The following is a 25,581-nucleotide window of genomic DNA, read 5'->3' on the forward strand; positions in this document are numbered from 1 at the left end:
ATGGGTTTTGTGGGTAGTTATTTTCTGTTTTGTGTGTTTTGCACCTGACGGAGCTGTTTCGGTTGTTTATTTTGTTCCTCGTTGTATTTAGTGTTCAGTTAATTAAAATAATGCTGAACACTTACCACGCTGCATCTTGGTCCTCACCTTCTTCCAGCAACCGTCGTTACACTCACATCTACGGTAGTTAAAGTAAGCTGTAAAGCTGTAGTTAAATAGTTATACATACAGTACCAGTCGAAAGTTTGGACACACCTACTCATTCAAGAGTTTTTCTTTATTTTTTAAAACTATTTTCTACATTGTAAAATAATAGTGAAGACATCAAAACTATGAAATAACACATATGGAATCATATACAGTGCCTTGCGAAAGTATTCAGCCCCCTTGAGCTTTGCAACCTTTTGCCACATTTCAGGCTTCAAACATAAAGATATAAAACTGTATTTTGTTGTGAAGAATCAACAACAAGTGGGACACAATCATGAAGTGGAACGACATTTATTGGATATTTCAAACTTTTTTAACAAATCAAAAAAAATTGGGAGTGCAAAATTATTCAGCCCCCTTAAGTTAATACTTTGTAGCGCCACCTTTTGCTGCGATTACAGCTGTAAGTCGCTTGGGGTATGTCTCTATCAGTTTTGCACATCGAGAGACTGAAATGTTTTCCCATTCCTCCTTGCAAAACAGCTCGAGCTCAGTGAGGTTGGATGGACAGCATTTGTGAACAGCAGTTTTCAGTTCTTTCCACAGATTCTCGATTGGATTCAGGTCTGGACTTTGACTTGGCCATTCTAACACCTGAATATGTTTATTTTTGAACCATTCCATTGTAGATTTTGCTTTATGTTTTGGATCATTGTCTTGTTGGAAGACAAATCTCCGTCCCAGTCTCAGGTCTTTTTGCAGACTCCATCAGGTTTTCTTCCAGAATGGTCCTGTATTTGGCTCCATCCATCTTCCCATCAATTTTAACCATATTCCCTGTCCCTGCTGAAGAAAAGCAGGCCCAAACCATGATGCTGCCACCACCATGTTTGACAGTGGGGATGGTGTGTTCAGCTGTGTTGCTTTTACGCCAAACATAACATTTTGCATTGTTGCCAAAAAGTTCAATTTTGGTTTCATCTGACCAGAGCACCTTCTTCCACATGTTTGGTGTGTCTCCCAGGTGGCTTGTGGCAAACTTTAAACAACACTTTTTATGGATATCTTTAAGAAATGGCTTTCTTCTTGCCACTCTTCCATAAAGGCCAGATTTGTGCAATATACGACTGATTGTTGTCCTATGGACAGAGTCTCCCACCTCAGCTGTAGATCTCTGCAGTTCATCCAGAGTGATCATGGGCCTCTTGGCTGCATCTCTGATCAGTCTTCTCCTCGTATGAGCTGAAAGTTTAGAGGGACGGCCAGGTCTTGGTAGATTTGCAGTGGTCTGATACTCCTTCCATTTCAATATTATCGCTTGCACAGTGCTCCTTGCGATGTTTAAAGCTTGGGAAATATTTTTTGTATCCAAATCCGGCTTTAAACTTCTTCACAATAGTATCTTGGACCTGCCTGGTGTGTTCCTTGTTCTTCATGATGCTCTCTGCGCTTTTAACGGACCTCTGAGACTATCACAGTGCAGGTGCATTTATACGGAGACTTGATTACACACAGGTGGATTGTATTTATCATCATTAGTCATTTAGGTCAACATTGGATCATTCAGAGATCCTCACTGAACTTCTGGAGAGAGTTTGCTGCACTGAAAGTAAAGGGGCTGAATAATTTTGCACACCCAATTTTTCAGTTTTTGATTTGTTAAAAAAGTTTGAAATATCCAATAAATGTCGTTCCACTTCATGATTGTGTCCCACTTGTTGTTGATTCTTCACAAAAAAATACAGTTTTATATCTTTATGTTTGAAGCCTGAAATGTGGCAAAAGGTCGCAAAGTTCAAGGGGGCCGAATACTTTCGCAAGGCACTGTAGTAACCAAAAAACTGTTTAATAAATCAAAATATATTTTATATTCTTCAAAGTAGCCACCATTTGCCGTGATTCCAGCTTTGCACACTCTTGGCTTTCTCTCAACAAACTTCACCTGGAATGCTTCTCCAACAGTCTTGAAGGAGTTCCCACATATGCTGAGCACTTGTTGGCTGCTTTTCCTTCACTCTGCGGTCCAACTCATCCCAAACCATCTCAAATGGGTTGAGGTCGGGGGATTGTGGAGGCCAGGTCATCTGATGCAGTACTCCATCACTCTCCTTCTTAGTAAAATAGCCCTTACACAGCCTGGAGGTGTGTTGGGTCACATTGTCACAAAGTAGCATAACATGTTCTCTCTCTCTCTACTCAACAGACACCTAGGCCTGGATCTCGTACCCAGGAAGGATTTTGAGATGGTTGATGCAGAACAGATCAGCGTCTCAGACTTATACAAAATGGTAGGTACCACTGACCACTGTAGAGACTTATACAAAATGCTAGGTATAACGTTACCACTGAACGGGAATATGTGGTTGGTTTTTTTCCTACTAACTTAGTTGAATTCACGGACTAAGTCGCTCTGGATAAGAGCGTATGCTAAATAACCCAAATGTAAATGTTATACAGAATGCTAGGTGCCACTGGACAGACTGAATGTTTATTTATCTTATTTTACATGATGGTATAACAGCCAGATGGGGACTTTATCCAGGACATTGGGGGTGGGGGGGGTCACACACGAGTCATGTCTGTTGTCGGTGTATGGAATATGCAGAAACCTGGCTGAGCTTAGAAATGTGATATTTAGTGTTCAAATGTGATGATTTGCACATTAATCTAAATTCAATGTAGCTTTAACAACAGTTAATCTACAGCAGGTACCGTAAACCTAGTGGTGTTGTCATAACAACAGTTAATCTAGAGCAGGTACCGTAAACCTAGTGGTGTTGTCATAACAACAGTTAATCTAGAGCAGGTACCGTAAGCCTAGTGGTGTTGTCATAACAACAGGTACCGTAAGCCTAGTTGTGTTGTCATAACAACAGGTACCGTAAACCTAGTGGTGTTGCCATAACAACAGTTAATCTAGAGCAGGTGCCGTAAACCTAGTGGTGTTGTCATAACAACAGGTACCGTAAACCTAGTGGTGTTGCCATAACAACAGGTACCGTAAACCTAGTGGTGTTGCCATAACAACAGTTAATCTAGAGCAGGTGCCGTAAACCTAGTGGTGTTGCCATAACAACAGGTACCGTAAGCCTAGTGGTGTTGTCATAACAACAGTTAATCTAGAGTAGGTACCATAAACCTAGTGGTGTTGTCATAACAAATGGTACCGTAAACCTAGTAATGTTGCCATAACAACAGGTACCGTAAACCTAGTGGTGTTGTCATAACAACAGGTACCGTAAACCTAGTGGTGTTGTCATAACAACAGGTACCGTAAACCTAGTGGTGTTGCCATAACAACAGGTACCGTAAGCCTAGTGGTGTTGTCATAACAACAGTTAATCTAGAGCAGGTACCGTAAACCTAGTGGTGTTGTCATAACAACAGGTACCGTAAACCTAATGGTGTTGCCATAACAACAGGTACTGTAAACCTAGTGGTGTTGTCATAACAACAGGTACCGTAAACCTAGTGGTGTTGCCATAACAACAGGTACCGTAAACCTAGTGGTGTTGTCAGAGCTCCTGCTTTGATAAAGGACCACTTGTTTTCATCACAGCAACAAAACTAAGCAAAAAGCTGATTGGTTCTTTGTTTCAACATGTCAATCATTAAGCCAGCTGAATATGTGGACCACAAACAACGTATTGGGAATTGGAATGGGGAATAGGGAATAGGAATGGGGAACAGGGAATTGTGAATAGGCAATGGGGAATGGGGAATGGGAATAGGGAATAGGAATAGAGAATAGGGAATAGGAACGGTGAATAGGAACAGGGAATGGTGAATAGGAATGGGGATTAGGAATGCTGAATAGGGAATGGGAATTATGAATGGGAATGAGGAATATGAATAGGAATGATGAATATGAATGGTGAATAGGAATGGGGAATAGGAATGGGGAATAGGAATGGTGAATAGGAACGGGTCTGACAGAGAGGGTAGATGGCAGAGTGGCAGGTCTGACAGAGAGGGTAGATGGCAGAGTGGTAGGTCTGACAGAGAGGGTAGAGGTAGATGGCAGAGTGGCAGGTCTGACAGAGAGGGTAGATGGCAGAGTGGCAGGTCTGACAGAGAGGGTAGAGGTAGATGGCAGAGTGGCAGGTCTGACAGAGAGGGTAGATGGCAGAGTGGCAGGTCTGACAGAGAGGGTAGAGGTAGATGGCAGAGTGGCAGGTCTGACAGAGAGGGTAGATGGCAGAGTGGCAGGTCTGACAGAGAGGGTAGATGGCAGAGTGGCAGGTCTGACAGAGAGGGTAGATGGCAGAGTGGCAGGTCTGACAGAGAGGGTAGAGGTAGATGGCAGAGTGGCAGGTCTGACAGAGAGGGTAGATGGCAGAGTGGTAGGTCTGACAGAGAGGGTAGAGGTAGATGGCAGAGTGGCAGGTCTGACAGAGAGGGTAGATGGCAGAGTGGTAGGTCTGACAGAGAGGGTAGAGGTAGATGGCAGAGTGGTAGGTCTGACAGAGAGGGTAGAGGTAGATGGCAGAGTGGCAGGTCTGACAGAGAGGGTAGAGGTAGATGGCAGAGTGGTAGGTCTGACAGAGAGGGTAGATGGCAGAGTGGTAGGTCTGACAGAGAGGGTAGAGGTAGATGGCAGAGTGGCAGGTCTGACAGAGAGGGTAGAGGTAGATGGCAGAGTTGTAGGTCTGACAGAGAGGGTAGATGGCAGAGTGGCAGGTCTGACAGAGAGGGTAGATGGCAGAGTGGCAGGTCTGACAGAGAGGGTAGATGGCAGAGTGGTAGGTCTGACAGAGAGGGTAGAGGTAGATGGCAGAGTGGCAGGTCTGACAGAGAGGGTAGAGGTAGATGGCAGAGTTGTAGGTCTGACAGAGAGGGTAGATGGCAGAGTGGCAGGTCTGACAGAGAGGGTAGATGGCAGAGTGGCAGGTCTGACAGAGAGGGTAGATGGCAGAGTGGTAGGTCTGACAGAGAGGGTAGATGGCAGAGTGGTAGGTCTGACAGAGAGGGTAGAGGTAGATGGCAGAGTGGCAGGTCTGACAGAGAGGGTAGAGGTAGATGGCAGAGTGGTAGGTCTGACAGAGAGGGTAGAGGTAGATGGCAGAGTGGTAGGTCTGACAGAGAGGGTAGATGGCAGAGTGGTAGGTCTGACAGAGAGGGTAGATGGCAGAGTGGTAGGTCTGACAGAGAGGGTAGATGGCAGAGTGGTAGGTCTGACAGAGAGGGTAGATGGCAGAGTGGTAGGTCTGACAGAGAGGGTAGATGGCAGAGTGGTAGGTCTGACAGAGAGGGTAGATGGCAGAGTGGTAGGTCTGACAAAGAGGGTAGATGGCAGAGTGGTAGGTCTGACAGAGAGGGTAGATGGCAGAGTGGTAGGTCTGACAGAGAGGGTAGAGGTAGATGGCAGAGTGGTAGGTCTCCGCTGTAAGAAACTAGACACATGACTAACTGAGGATGTCTTTCTCTCTCTCTCTCTCTCTCTCTCTCTCTCTGTCTCTCTCTGTCTGTCTCTCTCTCTCTCTCTCTCTCTCTCTCTCTCTCTCTCTCTCTCTCTCTGTCTCTCTCTCTCTGTCTCTCTGTCTCTCTGTCTCTCTCTCTCTCTCACTCTCTCTCAATTCAATTCAATTCAATTCAATTCAAGGGCTTTATTGGCATGGGAAACACTTGTTCACATTGCCAAAGCAAGTGAGGTAGATAATATATAATCTCTCTCTCTCGTTGCTGCAGCATCTGTCCAGCAGACACAGTGTCCAGCAAAGCACAACCCAGGTACAGCATACTCTCAGCAGTTGCTATGTATCACACACTGTCAGTACTGCATGACGATTACCTTCACAATGTGGAACCTTTGTTTAATAAACCAATGTTTTATTGTTCAAGTGTATTATTATCACGTCTCGTGATATTAATACTCTGTTAACCCTACTCATGATGACCCATAACGACCCAGCATGGCCGACAGTAGACCTGACCTCCAGGGCTGTGTGTCGTGTCTCATCCCCAACAGGGTGACAGTGTGCGTCGGGGTCACGGTGTAGAGCCCTGTTGTATCCCCGTCCCTCACCACCTGTTCATCAACCTGAAGAGCTTCACCTACAACACCATGGGAGAAGATACAGACATCTTCTTCTCCCTCTACGACCTCAGGGAGGGGAATCACATCAGGTAAAGACAGGCTACTATAAAGCTAATGGTTTGGGTCTGTCTGACATGGGAGAAGAAGGGATTCTAGAAGGGATTCTAGACTTTCTAGGTGTGTGACGTAGCTGGTTTGATAAACTACTGTTAGGCTTTAGCGCTGCGGGCTAACACAGCAAGCATATCAGGTGGGGAGATTTCTCTAGTTTCTACAGTAGTGTGCTAAGATGCTAATGGTTGGGGTCTGAACACAGATCACCGGGATAGCTTATTTTTTACCTTTATTTATTAATCATTTATTTATTGAACATGTATTTATTGAACCTTTATTTAACGAGGCAAAGTCAGTTAAGAACAAAGTCATATTTACAATGACTGCCTACACCGCCCTATGGGACTCTCCAATCACGTCCGGTTGTGATACAGCCTGGATTTGAATCACTGAGATGCAGTGCCTTGGACCGCTGCGCCACTCGGGGAGCCCCACTAGCCAATACCGTATGACCTAAAGGAGGGCCGGCAGATAGATGGAGTGGTGATACGGTCGGGTTAAGGAACACTGTGATCCGACAACATCTATTCAGACTAGAAAAACACTTTGCTCCAGAGTCTTTTACGGAGGGCTGGTGGATCTGACATTAGCGTTCGCTAAGAATGTAATTCAGTATACATTTACCTGACAGTTAGTCCATGATGTTGAACCATCCGTACGGTAATGCACTAATGAATTATAAATAGCTTTGTTAATGAGATTTATAAATAATGTATGGTTGTTTTAATTATCATAAAACACAATGAATAGCTAATGTGTATAATGACACTGATGTAGCGTAGGGTGTGTGTGTGTGTGTGTGTGTGTGTGTGTGTGTGTGTGTGTGTGTGTGTGTGTGTGTGTGTGTGTGTGTGTGTAACATGGCATGTGTCACACAGCTGGATAGTGCAGCTCCACTGAGCACTTCCTTCTCTGGGGGGAGACAGAGAGGAGACATGAGGAGACAGAGAGGAGACAGAAAGGAGACAGAGAGGAGACAGAGAGGAGACATGAGGAGACATGAGAAGACAGAGAGGAGACAGAGAGGAGACAGGGAGGAGACATGAGAAGACAGAGAGGAGACAGAGAGGAGACAGGGAGGAGACATGAGAAGACAGAGAGGAGAGGGAGGATACATGAGGAGACAGGGGAGACAGAGAGGAGACATGAGAAGACAGAGAGGAGACAGAGAGGAGACATGGGGATACAGAGAGGAGACAGGCAGAGAAGAGACAGGCAGAGAGGAGACAGAAAGAGACAGAAAGGAGACAGGCAGAGAGGAGACAGAGAGGAGACAGAGAGGAGACAGAGAGGAGACGGAGAGGAGACAGAAAGAGACAGAGAGGAGACAGAGAGGAGATGGAGAGGAGACGGAGAGGAGAGGGTTTCATTATCTCCCTCCTTCCTCTGTCCTTCTTTCTCCCCACATTTAAACGAGCAGCAGGAACTGCGGCTGCCACACACACACACACACACACACAGCGGTCAGGCAGAGGAAAGCTGTTCAGCTGGTTTGACCTTGATAACCTGTTGTCTGGTATTATCATCTCCTCGCTGGTGGGTCTGACATCAAGCTCAGGCTACAAGAGGCAAATACATGTGTGTGTGTGTGTGTGTGTGTGTGTGTGTGTGTGTGTGTGTGTGTGTGTGTGTGTGTGTGTGTGTGTGTGTGTGTGTGTGTGTGTGTGGCAGCCTTTGTTCTGAGGGATATATGTTTTAAATGGATTCTGTCACTGAGAAGATCTAAATCATCCCACTAAAGATGTTGACATGCTGCATGTCATCGTCACAGAACCCAGTAGATGTTTCTGTTGTAGGGGGACCTGTTTGATGGTAACACAGTAGAATCTGGGGACACTAGAGGAGGTACGCCTGGAGACCAAAGGAGCTGCAGTAGTTACCACGGAGACTTCGTTACCAAGGAGGCATATTTAAATAAATGTGGTCTGAAGTATATCTTTGCTTGTCAAATATCTATCATTTCACCGCCATCTCAGGCAGTCCTACCCACTCACAACCTGTCCATGGGTTTCAAGTTGTATTAGTTGTATGTACAGGATACACATGGTGTTAATCATCCAACCAAATGCATTCCTTCTGGACAATGTAACAACCATAAGAAATCATTATAAAAAATATGAACACGACTTTTGGGTCCAGTAAGGACAAACTATTATCAGAATATAAATAAGGACAAACTATCATCAGAATATACATAAGGACAAACTATCATCAGAATATAAATAAGGACAAACTATCATCAGAATATAAATAAGGACAAACTATCATCAGAATATAAATAAGGACAAACTATCATCAGAATATAAATAAGGACAAACTATCATCAGAATATAAATAAGGACAAACTATCATCAGAATATAAATAAGGACAAACTATCATCAGAATATAAATAAGGACAAACTATCATCAGAATATAAATAAGGACAAAACTATCATCAGAATATAAATAAGGACAAACTATCATTTAACAGATTGCGGCTGGGACTCTATAGATTGCGTCTGGGACTCGATATCATGTTACCTACAGCTCGTCTCCCCTGGGATGAGAGATTATCTATGTGACTGTTGGGATATCTATACCGCAGCTTGACAAAGCACCAGCCAGCTACCTTAGAAGACTTGAAACTATTTCCATGTATTATCCTGGCTAAACACCTGCTAGCTAGTAGCTACCTCAGAGTGCCCAATTCAAACTATACGTTTGTTAGTAACATATTGCACCTCAGGAGAAGTTGCTAGATGTTTTTGTTTTCTGTTAGGATCTCTGGCTAAGCACCCGCTAGCTACCTCCGAGTGCTAGTTCAAACCATGAGTGTGTTATTAGCATTTGTGGCTGGTACTTGCACCTTGGAGTACCAATCATTCGACACAAAAAAAAGAAGCTGCCGTACTTTAGAACAATGGCCCATCAAAAAACATTTGTATTGAACAAAGGAAGTAGAAATGATCATGTGACTGGGTAGAAAGGGGTTTTAACGATTACCTGCTATCTAGGAGGAGACGTTACTCTACGGTCTATTCCCCCAGGACGCTGATTGCCTGGCTCTTTTTCCACCTTCCCTCGGGTTGGGTACAGTTACCTTAGTCTCCATTCCATTATTCACACTATCATTCCACTTAAAATATAGTCGTTTGAAACTGAGTACTGATATTTCCAGCAAATATATACGATTTCATATTTTGTTCCCCTCTGTGAGAGGAACTGATTCACTGCTGATGGCTTGTCCTTCCTGGACCCAATATATTTATATTCTGATGATAGTTTGTCCTTATTTATATTCTGATGATAGTTTGTCCTTATTTATATTCTGATGATAGTTTGTCCTTATTTATATTCTGATGATAGTTTGTCCTTATTTATATTCTGATGATAGTTTGTCCTTATTTATATTCTGATGATAGTTTGTCCTTATTTATATTCTGATGATAGTTTGTCCTTATTTATATTCTGATGATAGTTTGTCCTTATTTATATTCTGATGATAGTTTGTCCTTATTTATATTCTGATGATAGTTTGTCCTTTCTGGACCCAGCGTATTTATATTCTGATGATAGTTTGTCCTTATTTATATTCTGATGATAGTTTGTCCTTATTTATATTCTGATGATAGTTTGTCCTTTCTGGACCCAACATATTTACATTCTGATGATAGTTTGTCCTTACTGGACCCAAAATAATCTGCTGTGTATAGATAAAGATAGTACCTCATGGGTATCGTCTTCTTTTAGATGTCTTTGCTTTCTGTGAGTCACTGTGGAGCCGCACGCATGCAGCCATCCGACAAAATAAAAATATACAGAAAGACATATCCCCCTCTGACAGCATCATGCCCCCCCTTGACAACATCATGCCCCCCTCTGACAGCATCATGCCCCCCTCTGACAGCATCATGCCCCCCTCTGAGTCAAACGGTTGCATACAGTGTTGGCGTGTGTGTTTCTGTCTGTGTGTGTGTGCGCGTGTGTGTGTTTCTGTGTGACGTGTATGTGTGCGTGTGTGTATATGTGTGTGTGTGTATATGTGTGTGTGTGTGCTAGGGATGTGTCAAATGTAAACATTTTCTTAAGGTTTAAATGTTTAAACAATAAGAAAAAAATACATATAATGATGTGAATTCACAATTCAGATAACGGTCCTGTTAATGACCACTAGGGGGCAGTGCAGTTCAATCTACCTCAGTCCTGGCTACCAGACCGCGCTCACCTTACTGCTGTCCACCACCCACTCAGCAACCATGGTAGTAAATTCTGTTTGAGGTTCTCTGCAGTAGGCTTCTCCTCCATGTTCCCAGTTGTCAGGACAGGGGAATTCATGTCCCACTTCTCACCAATGTGATGGCTGGTAGCAGTGACGTATGACAGCGTGTTCATAGACGTCCACCAATCTGTTGTTCATGACACATATTTTGTTTGAGAGCTCGCGCTTTGTACTTGCAGAGAAAACATCGTACTATGTCTCCATCGTGGCCGTCACGGTTTTTCAACATGGCGTCTTGTAGTCTGGTTCTAGATATGCCATTAAGGTATTGAAGGAGACATCCTCTACCATTTGACAATGGCTGCATGTCAACTGCAATCATTTCTGCAATCAGAGCTGGGATTTTCTCACTCCATCACATCACAGCACCGATTATAGAAATGACTGCAGTTAACATGCATCCATTGTCAAATGGTATAAGAAGCTTCGGCCCCGAGTCTCGGGTCTGGAGCGTGACATCACTAACTCTGATGGTCGGCTGCTGATAGGAACCTAGTGGTGCCAAAAGCTCTGGTCTGGAGCATGACATCACTAACTCTGATGGTCGGCTGCTGATAGGAACCTAGTGGTGCCAAAAGCTCTGGTCTGCCCTAGAACTCCTATGCAAATTACGATCTCCAGAACAGCCCAACATTTGTTTTGGGCTCTAAAATGTGTTTAAGTTTGAATTCTGACTACTAGATATTTAATTAAATAGTGATCCATTCTGACTACTACATATTTAATTAAATAGTGATCCATTCTGACTACTAGATATTTAATTAAATACTGATCCATTCTGACTACTAGATATTTAATTAAATAGTGATCCATTCTGACTACTACATATTTAATTAAAAAGTGATCCATTCTGACTACTAGATATTTAATTAAATAGTGATCCATTCTGACTACTACATATTTAATTAAATAGTGATCCATTCTGACTACTAGATATTTAATTAAATAGTGATCCATTCTGACTACTAGATATTTAATTAAATAGTGATCCATTCTGACTACTAGATATTTAATTAAATAGTGTTCCATTCTGACTACTACATATTTAATTAAATAGTGATCCATTCTGACTACTACATATTTAATTAAATACTGATCCATTCTACTACTACATATTTAATTAAATACTGATCCATTCTGACTACTACATATTTAATTAAATAGTGATCCATTCTGACTACTAGATATTTAATTAAATAGTGATCCATTCTGACTACTACATATTTAATTAAATAGTGATCCATTCTGACTACTAGATATTTAATTAAATAGTGATCCATTCTGACTACTAGATATTTAATTAAATAGTGATCCATTCTGACTACTACATATTTAATTAAATACTGATCCATTCTACTACTAGATATTTAATTAAATAGTGATCCATTCTGACTACTAGATATTTAATTAAATAGTGATCCATTCTGACTACTAGATATTTAATTAAATAGTGATCCATTCTGACTACTACATATTTAATTAAATAGTGATCCATTCTGACTACTAGATATTTAATTAAATAGTGATCCATTCTGACTACTAGATATTTAATTAAATAGTGATCCATTCTGACTACTAGATATTTAATTAAATAGTGATCCATTCTGACTACTACATATTTAATTAAATACTGATCCATTCTACTACTAGATATTTAATTAAATAGTGATCCATTCTGACTACTAGATATTTAATTAAATACTGATCCATTCTGACTACTAGATATTTAATTAAATAGTGATCCATTCTGACTACTAGATATTTAATTAAATACTGATCCATTCTGACTACTAGATATTTAATTAAATAGTGATCCATTCTGACTACTAGATATTTAATTAAATAGTGATCCATTCTGACTACTAGATATTTAATTAAATAGTGATCCATTCTGACTACTAGATATTTAATTAAATACTGATCCATTCTGACTACTAGATATTTAATTAAATAGTGATCCATTCTGACTACTAGATATTTAATTAAATACTGATCCATTCTGACTACTAGATATTTAATTAAATAGTGATCCATTCTGACTACTAGATATTTAATTAAATACTGATCCATTCTACTACTAGATATTTAATTAAATAGTGATCCATTCTGACTACTAGATATTTAATTAAATACTGATCCATTCTGACTACTAGATATTTAATTAAATAGTGATCCATTCTACTACTAGATATTTAATTAAATAGTGATCCATTCTGACTACTACATATTTAATTAAATACTGATCCATTCTGACTACTAGATATTTAATTAAATACTGATCCATTCTACTACTAGATATTTAATTAAATAGTGATCCATTCTGACTACTACATATTTAATTAAATACTGATCCATTCTACTACTAGATATTTAATTAAATAGTGATCCATTCTGACTACTACATATTTAATTAAATACTGATCCATTCTGACTACTAGATATTTAATTAAATACTGATCCATTCTACTACTAGATATTTAATTAAATAGTGATCCATTCTGACTACTACATATTTAATTAAATAGTGATCCATTCTGACTACTAGATATTTAATTAAAAAGTGATCCATTCTGACTACTACATTTGTCGTCAGACAGGACCACGTGCTGACACTGACCAATCACGGGCCAGCAGGCTACTCTCAGGCAGGATGAAAACGACAACATGATTCTTTGCTAGTTAAGGCCACTTTCACCGTGATCCAAAAGCAATTTTTTTTGGTGCCATTCAGCCCCATCCAGCAATATGCTGCTATCCTTAGATGGTCTCTATGTCTTTGCGAAGGTTTGGTTTAGAACATATACTGCATGTTTTTTTTGTTTTTTTTTTCCTGGCCAATGACATTTCGAATCCAAAGTGTGTTGTGGGGGATTCTAAATAGTGTGACTTGACATCCCATCGCAGGAAATTGCATTGGAAATGCAGCAAACGGTAGATTTTCTTTCTTATTTCAGTGAGAAGTTTATGGTCAGACTGAACAAGAATGGAGGTCCCAAAAATCCAGAAAAGGTTGACCGACTGTGTGCTCTCTTCACGGTGAGCTCACCAGACACATCCATCCCCCATCCGCCCCAATAGCATCACAATCAACATTTATGTGATCATCAAACAATAGTTTCCATAATGGTTATTGGCTTTATCGCCCCTTACATAACTAAGTAATGTATTTAACTGTTTACTCTGGCCTTTATCACCCCTTACATAACTAAGTCATGTATTTAACTGTTTACTCTGGCGTTTATCACCCCTTACACAACTAAGTCATGTATTTAACTGTTTACTCTGGCCTTTATCACCCCTTACACAACTAAGTAATATACTTAACTGTTTACTCTGGCCTTTATCACCCCTTACACAACTAAGTCATGTATTTAACTGTCTACTCTGCAGGATCTAAGCAATAAGGACATGAAGCGGGACCTGTACATTGTTTCCCAAGTCATCAGAACTGGTAAGACATGATGTCTAGAATTTGATTTGGTCTCATTGAGGGTAAAACAGTATGCTGCGTCTGTTTTAATTTCAGGATATAGGCTTGGGAGGGTTGCCCCTCTCCTCCTGAAAAAGGCCAGGAACATCCTTAAGTGGCCTCGTGTAACTTTTGTGTTATCTTTCCTTGGCTGGCTCTGAATGTGCAGAACAGTCCACCTTTGAGCCCAAATTACAGCTTTCATACAAAGCATGAGCACACCAGTTGAACACGCCAGTTGAGCACGCCAGTTGAGCACGCCAGTTGAGCACGCCAGTTGAGCACGCCAGTTGAGCACACCAGGCCCTATATCTATCTCAGTGATTCTCTTCCTCTGGATCCCGACTCCAGTTTCTGTACACTCAGCTGTCCCCATAGGACACACCTTTAAAGAACCATTGTTGGATCCAGGTAGAACCCCTTTTGGTTACAAGTAGAATCATGTTGAGTTCCGTGTAGAACCCTTTCCACAGAGGGTTCTATATGTAAAACTGTTCCAGTATCATACAGTAACTCTTCCTCTAGCTTTCTGCTCGATGTTATTTCCCTACGCTAGCTGTCTGCTCAGATCCAGAAGTACAGAACCAAGCACCTGAGGTGACGTTTAGGATGCGACAGGCACACAAATTAACTGATGTGACTACAGACAGACAGACAGACAGACAGACAGGCAGGCAGGCAGGCAGGCAGGCAGGCAGGCAGGCAGGCAGGCAGGCAGGCAGGCAGGCAGACAGACAGACAGACAGACAGACAGACAGACAGACAGACAGACAGACAGACAGACAGACAGACAGACAGACAGACAGACAGACAGACAGACAGACAGACAGACAGACAGACAGACTGACTGACTGACTGACTGACTGACTGACTGACTGACTGACTGACTGACTGACTGACTGACTGACTGACTGACTGACTGACTGACTGACTGACTGACTGACTGACTGACTGACTAAGCTGGGGTGTGATTAGATAGCTGAGTCATGTATTTATTTTACAGTACTGTTCTGCCCCTTGTGGCTCAGTTGGGTAGAGCATGGTGCTTGTAACACGCAAGGTTGTGGATTCGATTCCCACGAGGGACCAATATGACTCACTACTGTAAGTGGCTCTGGATCAGAGAGTCTGTTAAATGACTCCCTGCTCTAAGTGGCTCTGGATCAGAGAGTCTGCTAAATGACTCACTACTGTAATTCTCTCCGGATAAGAGAGTCTGTTAAATGACTCCCTGCTCTAAGTGGCTCTGGATCAGAGAGTCTGCTAAATGATTCACTGCTGTAAGTGACTATGGATCAGAGAGTCTGTTAAATGACTCCCTGCTCTAAGTAGCTCTGGATCAGAGAGTCTGCTAAATGACTCACTACTGTAATTCTCTCCGGATAAGAGCGTCTGCTAAATGACTCACTGCTGTAAGTGGCTCTGGAATAGCGCGCCTGCTAAATGACTCAAATATAATTATAAACTGGGTGGTTCGAGCCCTGAATGCTGATTGGCTGACAGCCATATATCAGACCGTATAACAGGTATGACAAAACATATATTTTTACTGCTCCAATAAGGCACCTCGGAGTTTGTGATATATGGTCAATATACCACGGCTGATTGCTGTATCCAGGCACTCCACGTTGCGTCGTGCCTAAGAACAGCCCTTAGCCGTGGTATATTGGCCGTATACCACACCTCCTCGGACCTTATTGCTTAAATATCATGACTTGGTATGTACTACATACTGTACGTACTCAAATATTACTTTGGTCTTATTGTGTGTGTGTGTGTGTGTGTGTGTGTGTGTGTGTGTGTGTGTGTGCGTTTGTGTGCGTTTGTGTGTGTGTGTGTGTGTGCGTGCGTGTGTGCGCGCGCGCAGGTCGGATGCTGCTGAATGACACTAAGAAGGGTCCTCCTCACGTCCAGTACAGAAGGCCGTACGGCTGTGCGGTTCTGGCCATGAGTGATGTCCTACAGACCATCTCAGAACTAAAGGAGGAGAAGGACTTTGTTCTCAAAGTCTACACGTGAGTGACACGCAGGCACACACACACACACACACCGTATGAAATTATATAATTGTATTTTAACTGATTCACGTCCTGATCGCCGTCCACCATTAGACTGATTCACGTCCTGATCGCCGTCCACCGTTAGACTCAGTAACGTCCTGATCGCCGTCCACTGTTAGACTCAGTCATAATGGAAAAGGAAACAAACACAGTTTCTCCCAACAGCAATAGACCACTAATAGCCATAGAGAAATCAGCACATTAAAATTGTGTGATGATTATGCCAATGTTATAGAAATCTGGCTACATTTGTTTTGTGGATGTGTGCATTTCTAAGGCTTTTGTCTTTGGAAAAATGCCATCACAACAGAAATGGCTAAGTCGTGCTCTGTTTCGCTCGTTAAGCCCTTATGGTGCTCCCGTCACACAGTCTAATGTGTTTACCATGGAAATGAAGGAGAACCTGAATGCTGATTAAGTCAGAATAGAAGAAAAACTAATTTAGGAACTGCCTGTTGTTAATGTTTCATTGTCCTTACTCGTTTTTCCACAAGTGAAATTGTTAATTGCATTAAGGGTAAAAAGCACTTTGTGACAGATGTCGATGTACAGTAACAGTCAAACGTTTGGACACACCGACTCATTTAAGGATTTTTCATTATTTTTTACATTTTTTTTTATAGATTGTAGAATAATAGTGAAGACATCAAAACTATGAAATAACACATATTGTAATTGTAAAAATAAAGAAAACCCCCAGAAATGAGTAGGTGTGTCCAAACTTTTGACTGGTACTGTCAGTAGGGTTTTATAGAGATACATGTTGATATACTGTCAGTAGGAATATTTACAGTGGCTTGTGAAAGTATTCATCCCCTTGGCATTTATCCTATTTTGTTGCCTTACAACCTGGAATTAAAATATATTTTGGGGGGGGGTTGTATCATTTGATTTACACAACATGCCTACCATTTTGAAGATGCAACATTTTTAAATAAGACAAAAATACAGAAAACTTGAGAGTGCGTAACTATTCACCCCCCCCCCCCCCAAAAAAAAAAGCAATACTTTGTAGTAGTATGTCCCTATAAGCTTGGCACATCTAGCCACTGGCATTTTTGCCCATTCTTCAAACTGCTCCAGCTCCTTCAAGTTGGATGGGTTCTGCTGGTGTACAGCAATCTTTAAGTTATACCACAGGTTATCAATTGGATTGGGGTCTGGGCTTTGACTAGGCCATTCCAAGACATTTAAATGTTTCCCCTTAAACCATTCGAGTGTTGCTTTAGAAATATGTTTAGGATCATTGTCCTGTTAGAAGGTGAACCTCTGTCCCAGTCTCACATCTCTGGAAGACTGATTCCTCAAGAATTTCCCTGTATTTAGCGCCATCCATCATTCCTTCAATTCTGACCAGTTTCCCAGTCCCTGCATATGAAAAACATCCTAACATCATGATGCTGCCACCACCATGCTTCACTGTGGGGATGGTGTTCTAGGGGTGATGAGAGGTGTTGGATTTGCGCCAGACATAGCGTTTTCCATGATGGCCAAAAAGTTCAATTTTAGTCTCATCTGACCAGAGTACCTTATTCTTAAATATGTTTGAGGAGTCTCCCACATGCCTTTTGGTGAACACCAAACTTGTTTTCTTATTTTTGTCTTTAAACAATGGCTTTTTTCAGGCCACTCTTCTTTAAAGCCCAGCTCTGTGGAGTATACGGCTTAAAGTGGTCCTATGGACAGACACTTCAATCTCCTCTGTGGAGCTTTGCAGCTCCTTCGGGGTTATCTTTGGTCTCTTTGTTGCCTCTTTGATTAATTCCCTCCTTGCCTGGTCTGTGAGTTTTGGTGGGCGGCCCTCTCTTGGCAGGTTTGTTGTGGTGACATGTTCTTTCCATTTTTAATAATGTATTCAATGGTGCTCCGTGGGATGTTCAACATTTCTAATATTTTTGTATAACCCTACCCTGATCTGTACTTCTCCACAACTTTGTCCCTGACCTGTTTGGAGAGCTCCTTGGTCTTCATAGTGCTTCTTGCTTGGTGGTGCCCCTTGCTTAGTGGTGTTGCAGACTCTGGGGCCTTTCAGAACAGGTGTCTATATACTGAGATCATGTGACAGATCATGTGACACTTAGATTGCACACAGGTGGACTTTAACTAATTGTGTGACTTCTGAAGGTAATTGGTTGCACCAGATCTTATTTAGGGGCTTCATAGCAAAGGGGGTGAATACACATGCACGCACCACTTTTCCGTTTTTTTATCTTTTAGGATTTTTTTAAACAAGTTATTTTTTTTCATTTCACTTGACCTATTTGGACTATTTTGCGTATGTCCATGAAATCCATATAAAAATCAGTTTAAACTATAGGTTGTAATTCAACAACATAGGAAAAATGCCAAGGGGAGTGAATACTTTTGCAAGGCACTGTAGATACATGTTGATATACTGTCAGTAGGGATATATAGATACATGTGTTTCATCTGATTTATTTATTGGTTGAATAATTGATTGATTTAACTCTACTATAAGATGATTAGTTAGTTATCTTGATCTCTCTCTCCCTCTCGCTCTCTCCATTTCGCTCTCTGCCTCTCCCTTTCGCTCTCTTCCTCTCCCTCTCTCTCTCTCCCTCTCGCTCTCTCACGCTCTGCCTCTCTCTCCCCCTCTTTCTCTCTCTCTCTCCCTCTCTCTCTCCCACTTTCTCGCTCTCTCTCCCTCTTTCTCTCTCTCTTTCCCTCTTTCTCTCTCTCTCCCTCCCTCTCGCTCTCTCCCTCTCCCTCTTTCTCTATATCTCTGCCTCTTCCTCTCACTTTCTGCCTCTCCCTCGCTCTCTCCCTCTTTCTCTCTTTCTCCCTCTCTCTATTCTTCTCTCGCTCTTTCCCTCTCTCTCTCTCTCTCTCTCTCTCTCTCTCTCCTCTCCCTTTCGCTCTCTGCCTCTCCCTCTCTCCCTCTCACTCTCTCTTGCTCTCTTTCTCTCTCTCTCTCTCTGATTGTGCAAAGTCATGTGTAACTTGGTATCAAAGACTTGTCTTCTAGCTGGGTATTAGGATTAGGTACTCTAGGAGATGTTTTAGAGAAGAGGCAGAGGCCAGCGTTTTTCTTGGTCAGAACACAAGTGGATATTGGCTCCGTGGTGTGTATTTAGATCTGGGTTGTCAAAGGGGTCCGATCCGGCCCACAGGTGGTTTGAGTAAAACATTTCAATATCCTTTAAAGTGACTCAAACCAAATCTAAACTATGTAGAAGTGATCAAGGACCTACAATCATACAGTATCTTGATTGTGTCCAGCTCACTAATAATAACCCAAATGAAAGCTAGACAGTCAGGGAGAATCAAACATTCTAAAAAACAATGGATAGAGGATGTACATTTTTTAGGGCGAGGAAATATAAACGTTTTTCGGACCTTGTTGACGACCGAATGCGGCCCCCTAGGAAACCCCTGGCTCAGATCATTAAATCTAAACGAATGTAATGTTAAATGTTTTAGGATATTTCCGTACCAGTTGCCGTACCAGGTGGTGATACAGCCTGACAGGATGCTCTCGATTGTGCATCTGTAAAAGTTTGTCAGTGTTTTAGGTGACAAGCCAAATTTCTTCAGCATCCTGAGGTTGAAGAGGCATTGCTGCACCTTCTTCACGACGCTGTCTGTGTGGGTGGACCAATTCAGTTTGTCCGTGATGTGTCCTCCGAGGAACTTAAAGCTTACTACCCTCACCACTACTGTCCCTTTGATGTGGATAGGGGGATGCTCCCTCTGCTGTTTCCTGAAGTCTAAGATCATCTCCTCTGTTTTGTTGACGTTGAGTGTGAGGCTATTTTCCTGACACCACACTCCAAGGGCCCTCACCTCCTCCCTGTAGGCCGTCTCATTGTTGTTGGTAATCAAGCCTACCACTGTAGTGTCGTCTGCAAACTTGATGATTGTGTTGGAGGCGTGCATGGCCACGCAGTCATGGGTAAACAGGGAGTACAGGAGAGGGCTGAGCACGCACCCTTGTGGGGCCCCAGTGTTGAGGATCAGCAGGGTGGAGATGTTGTTACCTACCCTCACCACCTGGGGGCGGCCGGTCAGGAAGTCCAGGACCCAGTTGCACAGGGCTGGGTTTGAGACCCAGAATTTCGAGCTTAATTACGAGTTTGGAGGGTTCTATAGGGGTACGAGTTTGGAGGGTACGATCTGTGGATTAGTGCCTGGCTCTGTGCTGCTGGGTATTAGGTATCCATGGTGATCTGTGGATTAGTGCCTGGCTCTGTGCTGCTGGGTATTAGGTATCCATGGTGATCTGTGGATTAGTGCCTGGCTCTGTGCTGCTGGGTATTAGGTATCCATGGTGATCTGTGGATTAGTACCTGGCTCTGTGCTGCTGAGTATTAGGTATCCATGGTGATCTGTGGATTAGTGCCTGGCTCTGTGCTGCTGGGTATTAGGTATCCATGGTGATCTGTGGATTAGTGCCTGGCTCTGTGCTGCTGAGTATTAGGTATCCATGGTGATCTGTGGATTAGTGCCTGGCTCTGTGCTGCTGAGTATTAGGTATCCATGGTGATCTGTGGATTAGTACCTGGCTCTGTGCTGCTGGGTATTAGGTATCCATGGTGATCTGTGGATTAGTACCTGGCTCTGTGCTGCTGAGTATTAGGTATCCATGGTGATCTGTGGATTAGTACCTGGCTCTGTGCTGCTGAGTATTAGGTATCCATGGTGATCTGTGGATTAGTGCCTGGCTCTGTGCTGCTGAGTATTAGGTATCCATGGTGATCTGTGGATTAGTGCCTGGCTCTGTGCTGCTGGGTATTAGGTATCCATGGTGATCTGTGGATTAGTACCTGGCTCTGTGCTGCTGGGTATTAGGTATCCATGGTGATCTGTGGATTAGTGCCTGGCTCTGTGCTGCTGGGTATTAGGTATCCATGGTGATCTGTGGATTAGTGCCTGGCTCTGTGCTGCTGGGTATTAGGTATCCATGGTGATCTGTGGATTAGTGCCTGGCTCTGTGCTGCTGAGTATTAGGTATCCATGGTGATCTGTGGATTAGTACCTGGCTCTGTGCTGCTGAGTATTAGGTATCCATGGTGATCTGTGGATTAGTACCTGGCTCTGTGCTGCTGGGTATTAGGTATCCATGGTGATCTGTGGATTAGTACCTGGCTCTGTGCTGCTGGGTATTAGGTATCCATGGTGATCTGTGGATTAGTGCCTGGCTCTGTGCTGCTGGGTATTAGGTATCCATGGTGATCTGTGGATTAGTGCCTGGCTCTGTGCTGCTGAGTATTAGGTATCCATGGTGATCTGTGGATTAGTACCTGGCTCTGTGCTGCTGGGTATTAGGTATCCATGGTGATCTGTGGATTAGTACCTGGCTCTGTGCTGCTGAGTATTAGGTATCCATGGTGATCTGTGGATTAGTACCTGGCTCTGTGCTGCTGGGTATTAGGTATCCATGGTGATCTGTGGATTAGTACCTGGCTCTGTGCTGCTGGGTATTAGGTATCCATGGTGATCTGTGGATTAGTGCCTGGCTCTGTGCTGCTGGGTATTAGGTATCCATGGTGATCTGTGGATTAGTGCCTGGCTCTGTGCTGCTGGGTATTAGGTATCCATGGTGATCTGTGGATTAGTACCTGGCTCTGTGCTGCTGGGTATTAGGTATCCATGGTGATCTGTGGATTAGTACCTGGCTCTGTGCTGCTGGGTATTAGGTATCCATGGTGATCTGTGGATTAGTACCTGGCTCTGTGCTGCTGAGTATTAGGTATCCATGGTGATCTGTGGATTAGTGCCTGGCTCTGTGCTGCTGGGTATTAGGTATCCATGGTGATCTGTGGATTAGTGCCTGGCTCTGTGCTGCTGAGTATTAGGTATCCATGGTGATCTGTGGATTAGTACCTGGCTCTGTGCTGCTGGGTATTAGGTATCCATGGTGATCTGTGGATTAGTACCTGGCTCTGTGCTGCTGAGTATTAGGTATCCATGGTGATCTGTGGATTAGTACCTGGCTCTGTGCTGCTGAGTATTAGGTATCCATGGTGATCTGTGGATTAGTGCCTGGCTCTGTGCTGCTGGGTATTAGGTATCCATGGTGATCTGTGGATTAGTACCTGGCTCTGTGCTGCTGAGTATTAGGTATCCATGGTGATCTGTGGATTAGTACCTGGCTCTGTGCTGCTGAGTATTAGGTATCCATGGTGATCTGTGGATTAGTGCCTGGCTCTGTGCTGCTGGGTATTAGGTATCCATGGTGATCTGTGGATTAGTACCTGGCTCTGTGCTGCTGAGTATTAGGTATCCATGGTGATCTGTGGATTAGTGCCTGGCTCTGTGCTGCTGAGTATTAGGTATCCATGGTGATCTGTGGATTAGTACCTGGCTCTGTGCTGCTGAGTATTAGGTATCCATGGTGATCTGTGGATTAGTACCTGGCTCTGTGCTGCTGGGTATTAGGTATCCATGGTGATCTGTGGATTAGTGCCTGGCTCTGTGCTGCTGGGTATTAGGTATCCATGGTGATCTGTGGATTAGTACCTGGCTCTGTGCTGCTGAGTATTAGGTATCCATGGTGATCAGTGGATTAGTGCCTGGCTCTGTGCTGCTGAGTATTAGGTATCCATGGTGATCTGTGGATTAGTACCTGGCTCTGTGCTGCTGGGTATTAGGTATCCATGGTGATCTGTGGATTAGTGCCTGGCTCTGTGCTGCTGGGTATTAGGTATCCATGGTGATCTGTGGATTAGTACCTGGCTCTGTGCTGCTGAGTATTAGGTATCCATGGTGATCTGTGGATTAGTACCTGGCTCTGTGCTGCTGGGTATTAGGTATCCATGGTGATCTGTGGATTAGTGCCTGGCTCTGTGCTGCTGGGTATTAGGTTAGATTATGTAGATGAGAGGCAGTTTGTGGTTAGATTATGTAGATGAGAGGCAGTTTGTGGTTAGATTATGTAGATGAGAGGCAGTTTGTGGTTAGATTATGTAGATGAGAGGCAGTTTGTGGTTAGATTATGTAGATGAGAGGCAGTTTGCGGTTAGAATATGTAGATGAGAGAGAGTTTGTGGTTAGATGATGTAGATGAGAGGCAGTTTGTGGTTAGATTATGTAGATGAGAGGCAGTTTGTGGTTAGATTATGTAGATGAGAGGCAGTTTGTGGTTAGATTATGTAGATGAGAGGCAGTTTGTGGTTAGATTATGTAGATGAGAGGCAGTTTGTGGTTAGATTATGTAGATTATGTAGATGAGGCAGTTTGTGGAGTCTCCGCTGCCCCTCTCACCCACACACACACACACACACACACACACACACACACACACACACACACACACACACACACACACACACACACACACACACACACACACACACACACACACACACACACATACACATCCAGCATGCTGTCCTTCACACTTTCATCCACTTTGCTTTCCTGTAAAATGTAGGTAATCTTACCCAGAGTGCTGTGCAGCACAGCCAGCTCACCCGCTCAGGGCTCTCAGCGGGACAGATACATATCACTGAGATCATGTGGTGAAGAGTGTTCGCGTGTGTGTTGTGTGTGTGTGTGTGTGTGTGTGTGTGTGTGTTGCAGTATGGGGGAAAGGGAACCAGAGACCGGCTAGAGGACAGACAGACAGAGATACAGGCAGACAGACAGACAGAAAGACGTGCATACAGACAGACAGACAGAGAGGCAGGCAGGCAGGCAGGACAGGGCAGGGCAGGGCAGGGCAGGGCAGACAGACAGACAGACAGACAGACAGACAGACAGACAGACAGACAGACAGACAGACAGACAGACAGACAGACAGACAGACAGACAGACAGACAGAGACTGCAGGCTATACTATATATTGTTGCTAGCAGGATCTCATCACTCATTCATGTACTGCAGTAATCTTGGACGATGACAGATAATGATGCTGAATGGTGCAGTAGTATTGGACGATGACAGATAATGATGCTGAATGGTGCAGTAATCTTGGACGATGACAGATAATGATGCTGAATGGTGCAGTAGTATTGGACGATGACAGATAATGATGCTGAATGGTGCAGTAGTATTGGACGATGACAGATAATGATGCTGAATGGTGCAGTAGTATTGGACGATGACAGATAATGATGCTGAATGGTGCAGTAGTATTGGACGATGACAGATAATGATGCTGAATGGTGCAGTAGTATTGGACGATGACAGATAATGATGCTGAATGGTGCAGTAGTATTGGACGATGACAGATAATGATGCTGAATGGTGCAGTAGTATTGGACGATGACAGATAATGATGCTGAATGGTGCAGTAGTATTGGACGATGACAGATAATGATGCTGAATGGTGCAGTAGTATTGGACGATGACAGATAATGATGCTGAATGGTGCAGTAGTATTGGACGATGACAGATAATGATGCTGAATGGTGCAGTAGTATTGGACGATGACAGATAATGATGCTGAATACTGCTTTACCTAGGTTCTGAATCAACTAGGTGGTCATAGTTCTACTACCTAGGTTCTGAATCAACTAGGTGGTCATAGTTCTACTACCTAGGTTCTGAATCAACTAGGTGGTCATAGTTCTACCTAGGTTCTGAATCAGCTAGGTAGTCATAGTTCTACCTAGGTTCTGAATCAACTAGGTGGTCATAGTTCTACCTAGGTTCTGAATCAACTAGGTGGTCATAGTTCTACCTAGGTTCTGAATCAGCTAGAAGGGTGGTCATAGTTATACCTAGGTTCTGAATCAGCTAGGTAGTCATAGTTCTACCTAGGTTCTGAATCAGCTAGGTAGTCATAGTTCTACCTAGGTTCTGAATCAACTAGGTGGTCATAGTTCTACCTAGGTTCTGAATCAGCTAGAGGGGTGGTCATAGTTCTACCTAGGTTCTGAATCAGCTAGGTAGTCATAGTTCTACCTAGGTTCTGAATCAGCTAGGTAGTCATAGTTCTACCTAGGTTCTGAATTAGCTAGGTAGTCATAGTTCTACCTAGGTTCTGAATCAGCTAGGTGGTCATAGTTCTACCTAGGTTCTGAATCAGCTAGGTGGTCATAGTTCTACCTAGGTTCTGAATCAGCTAGGTGGTCATAGTTCTACCTAGGTTCTGAATCAACTAGGTGGTCATAGTTCTACCTAGGTTCTGAATCAGCTAGGTAGTCATAGTTCTACCTAGGTTCTGAATCAGCTAGGTGGTCATAGTTCTACCTAGGTTCTGAATCAACTAGGTGGTCATAGTTCTACCTAGGTTCTGAATCAACTAGGTGGTCATAGTTCTACCTAGGTTCTGAATCAGCTAGAGGGGTGGTCATAGTTCTACCTAGGTTCTGAATCAGCTAGGTAGTCATAGTTCTACCTAGGTTCTGAATCAGCTAGGTAGTCATAGTTCTACCTAGGTTCTGAATCAACTAGGTGGTCATAGTTCTACCTAGGTTCTGAATCAACTAGGTGGTCATAGTTCTACCTAGGTTCTGAATCAACTAGGTGGTCATAGTTCTACCTAGGTTCTGAATCAACGAGAGGGGTGGTCAGGCTACATCAGT

The 25,581-nt window shown here is 43.1% G+C and overlaps 1 protein-coding gene across 1 annotated transcript in view; it reads left to right on the top strand.

Annotated features, from left to right (window-relative positions):
* Positions 1-25,581, top strand: part of LOC110493302 (dedicator of cytokinesis protein 3) — a 348,112-nt gene that overhangs the window by 210,000 nt on the left and 112,531 nt on the right. The window contains exons 7-12 of the mRNA XM_090206492.1: positions 2,354-2,438; positions 5,839-5,880; positions 6,119-6,276; positions 13,516-13,597; positions 13,952-14,012; positions 15,898-16,045. Coding sequence (XP_090062618.1) covers positions 2,354-2,438; positions 5,839-5,880; positions 6,119-6,276; positions 13,516-13,597; positions 13,952-14,012; positions 15,898-16,045 — 576 coding nt within the window. The remainder of the gene's footprint in view (positions 1-2,353; positions 2,439-5,838; positions 5,881-6,118; positions 6,277-13,515; positions 13,598-13,951; positions 14,013-15,897; positions 16,046-25,581) is intronic.

Source organism: Oncorhynchus mykiss, chromosome 17, assembly GCF_057628025.1.
Source record: "Oncorhynchus mykiss isolate SJ-2025 chromosome 17, ASM5762802v1, whole genome shotgun sequence".
Taxonomy (NCBI): domain Eukaryota; kingdom Metazoa; phylum Chordata; class Actinopteri; order Salmoniformes; family Salmonidae; genus Oncorhynchus; species Oncorhynchus mykiss.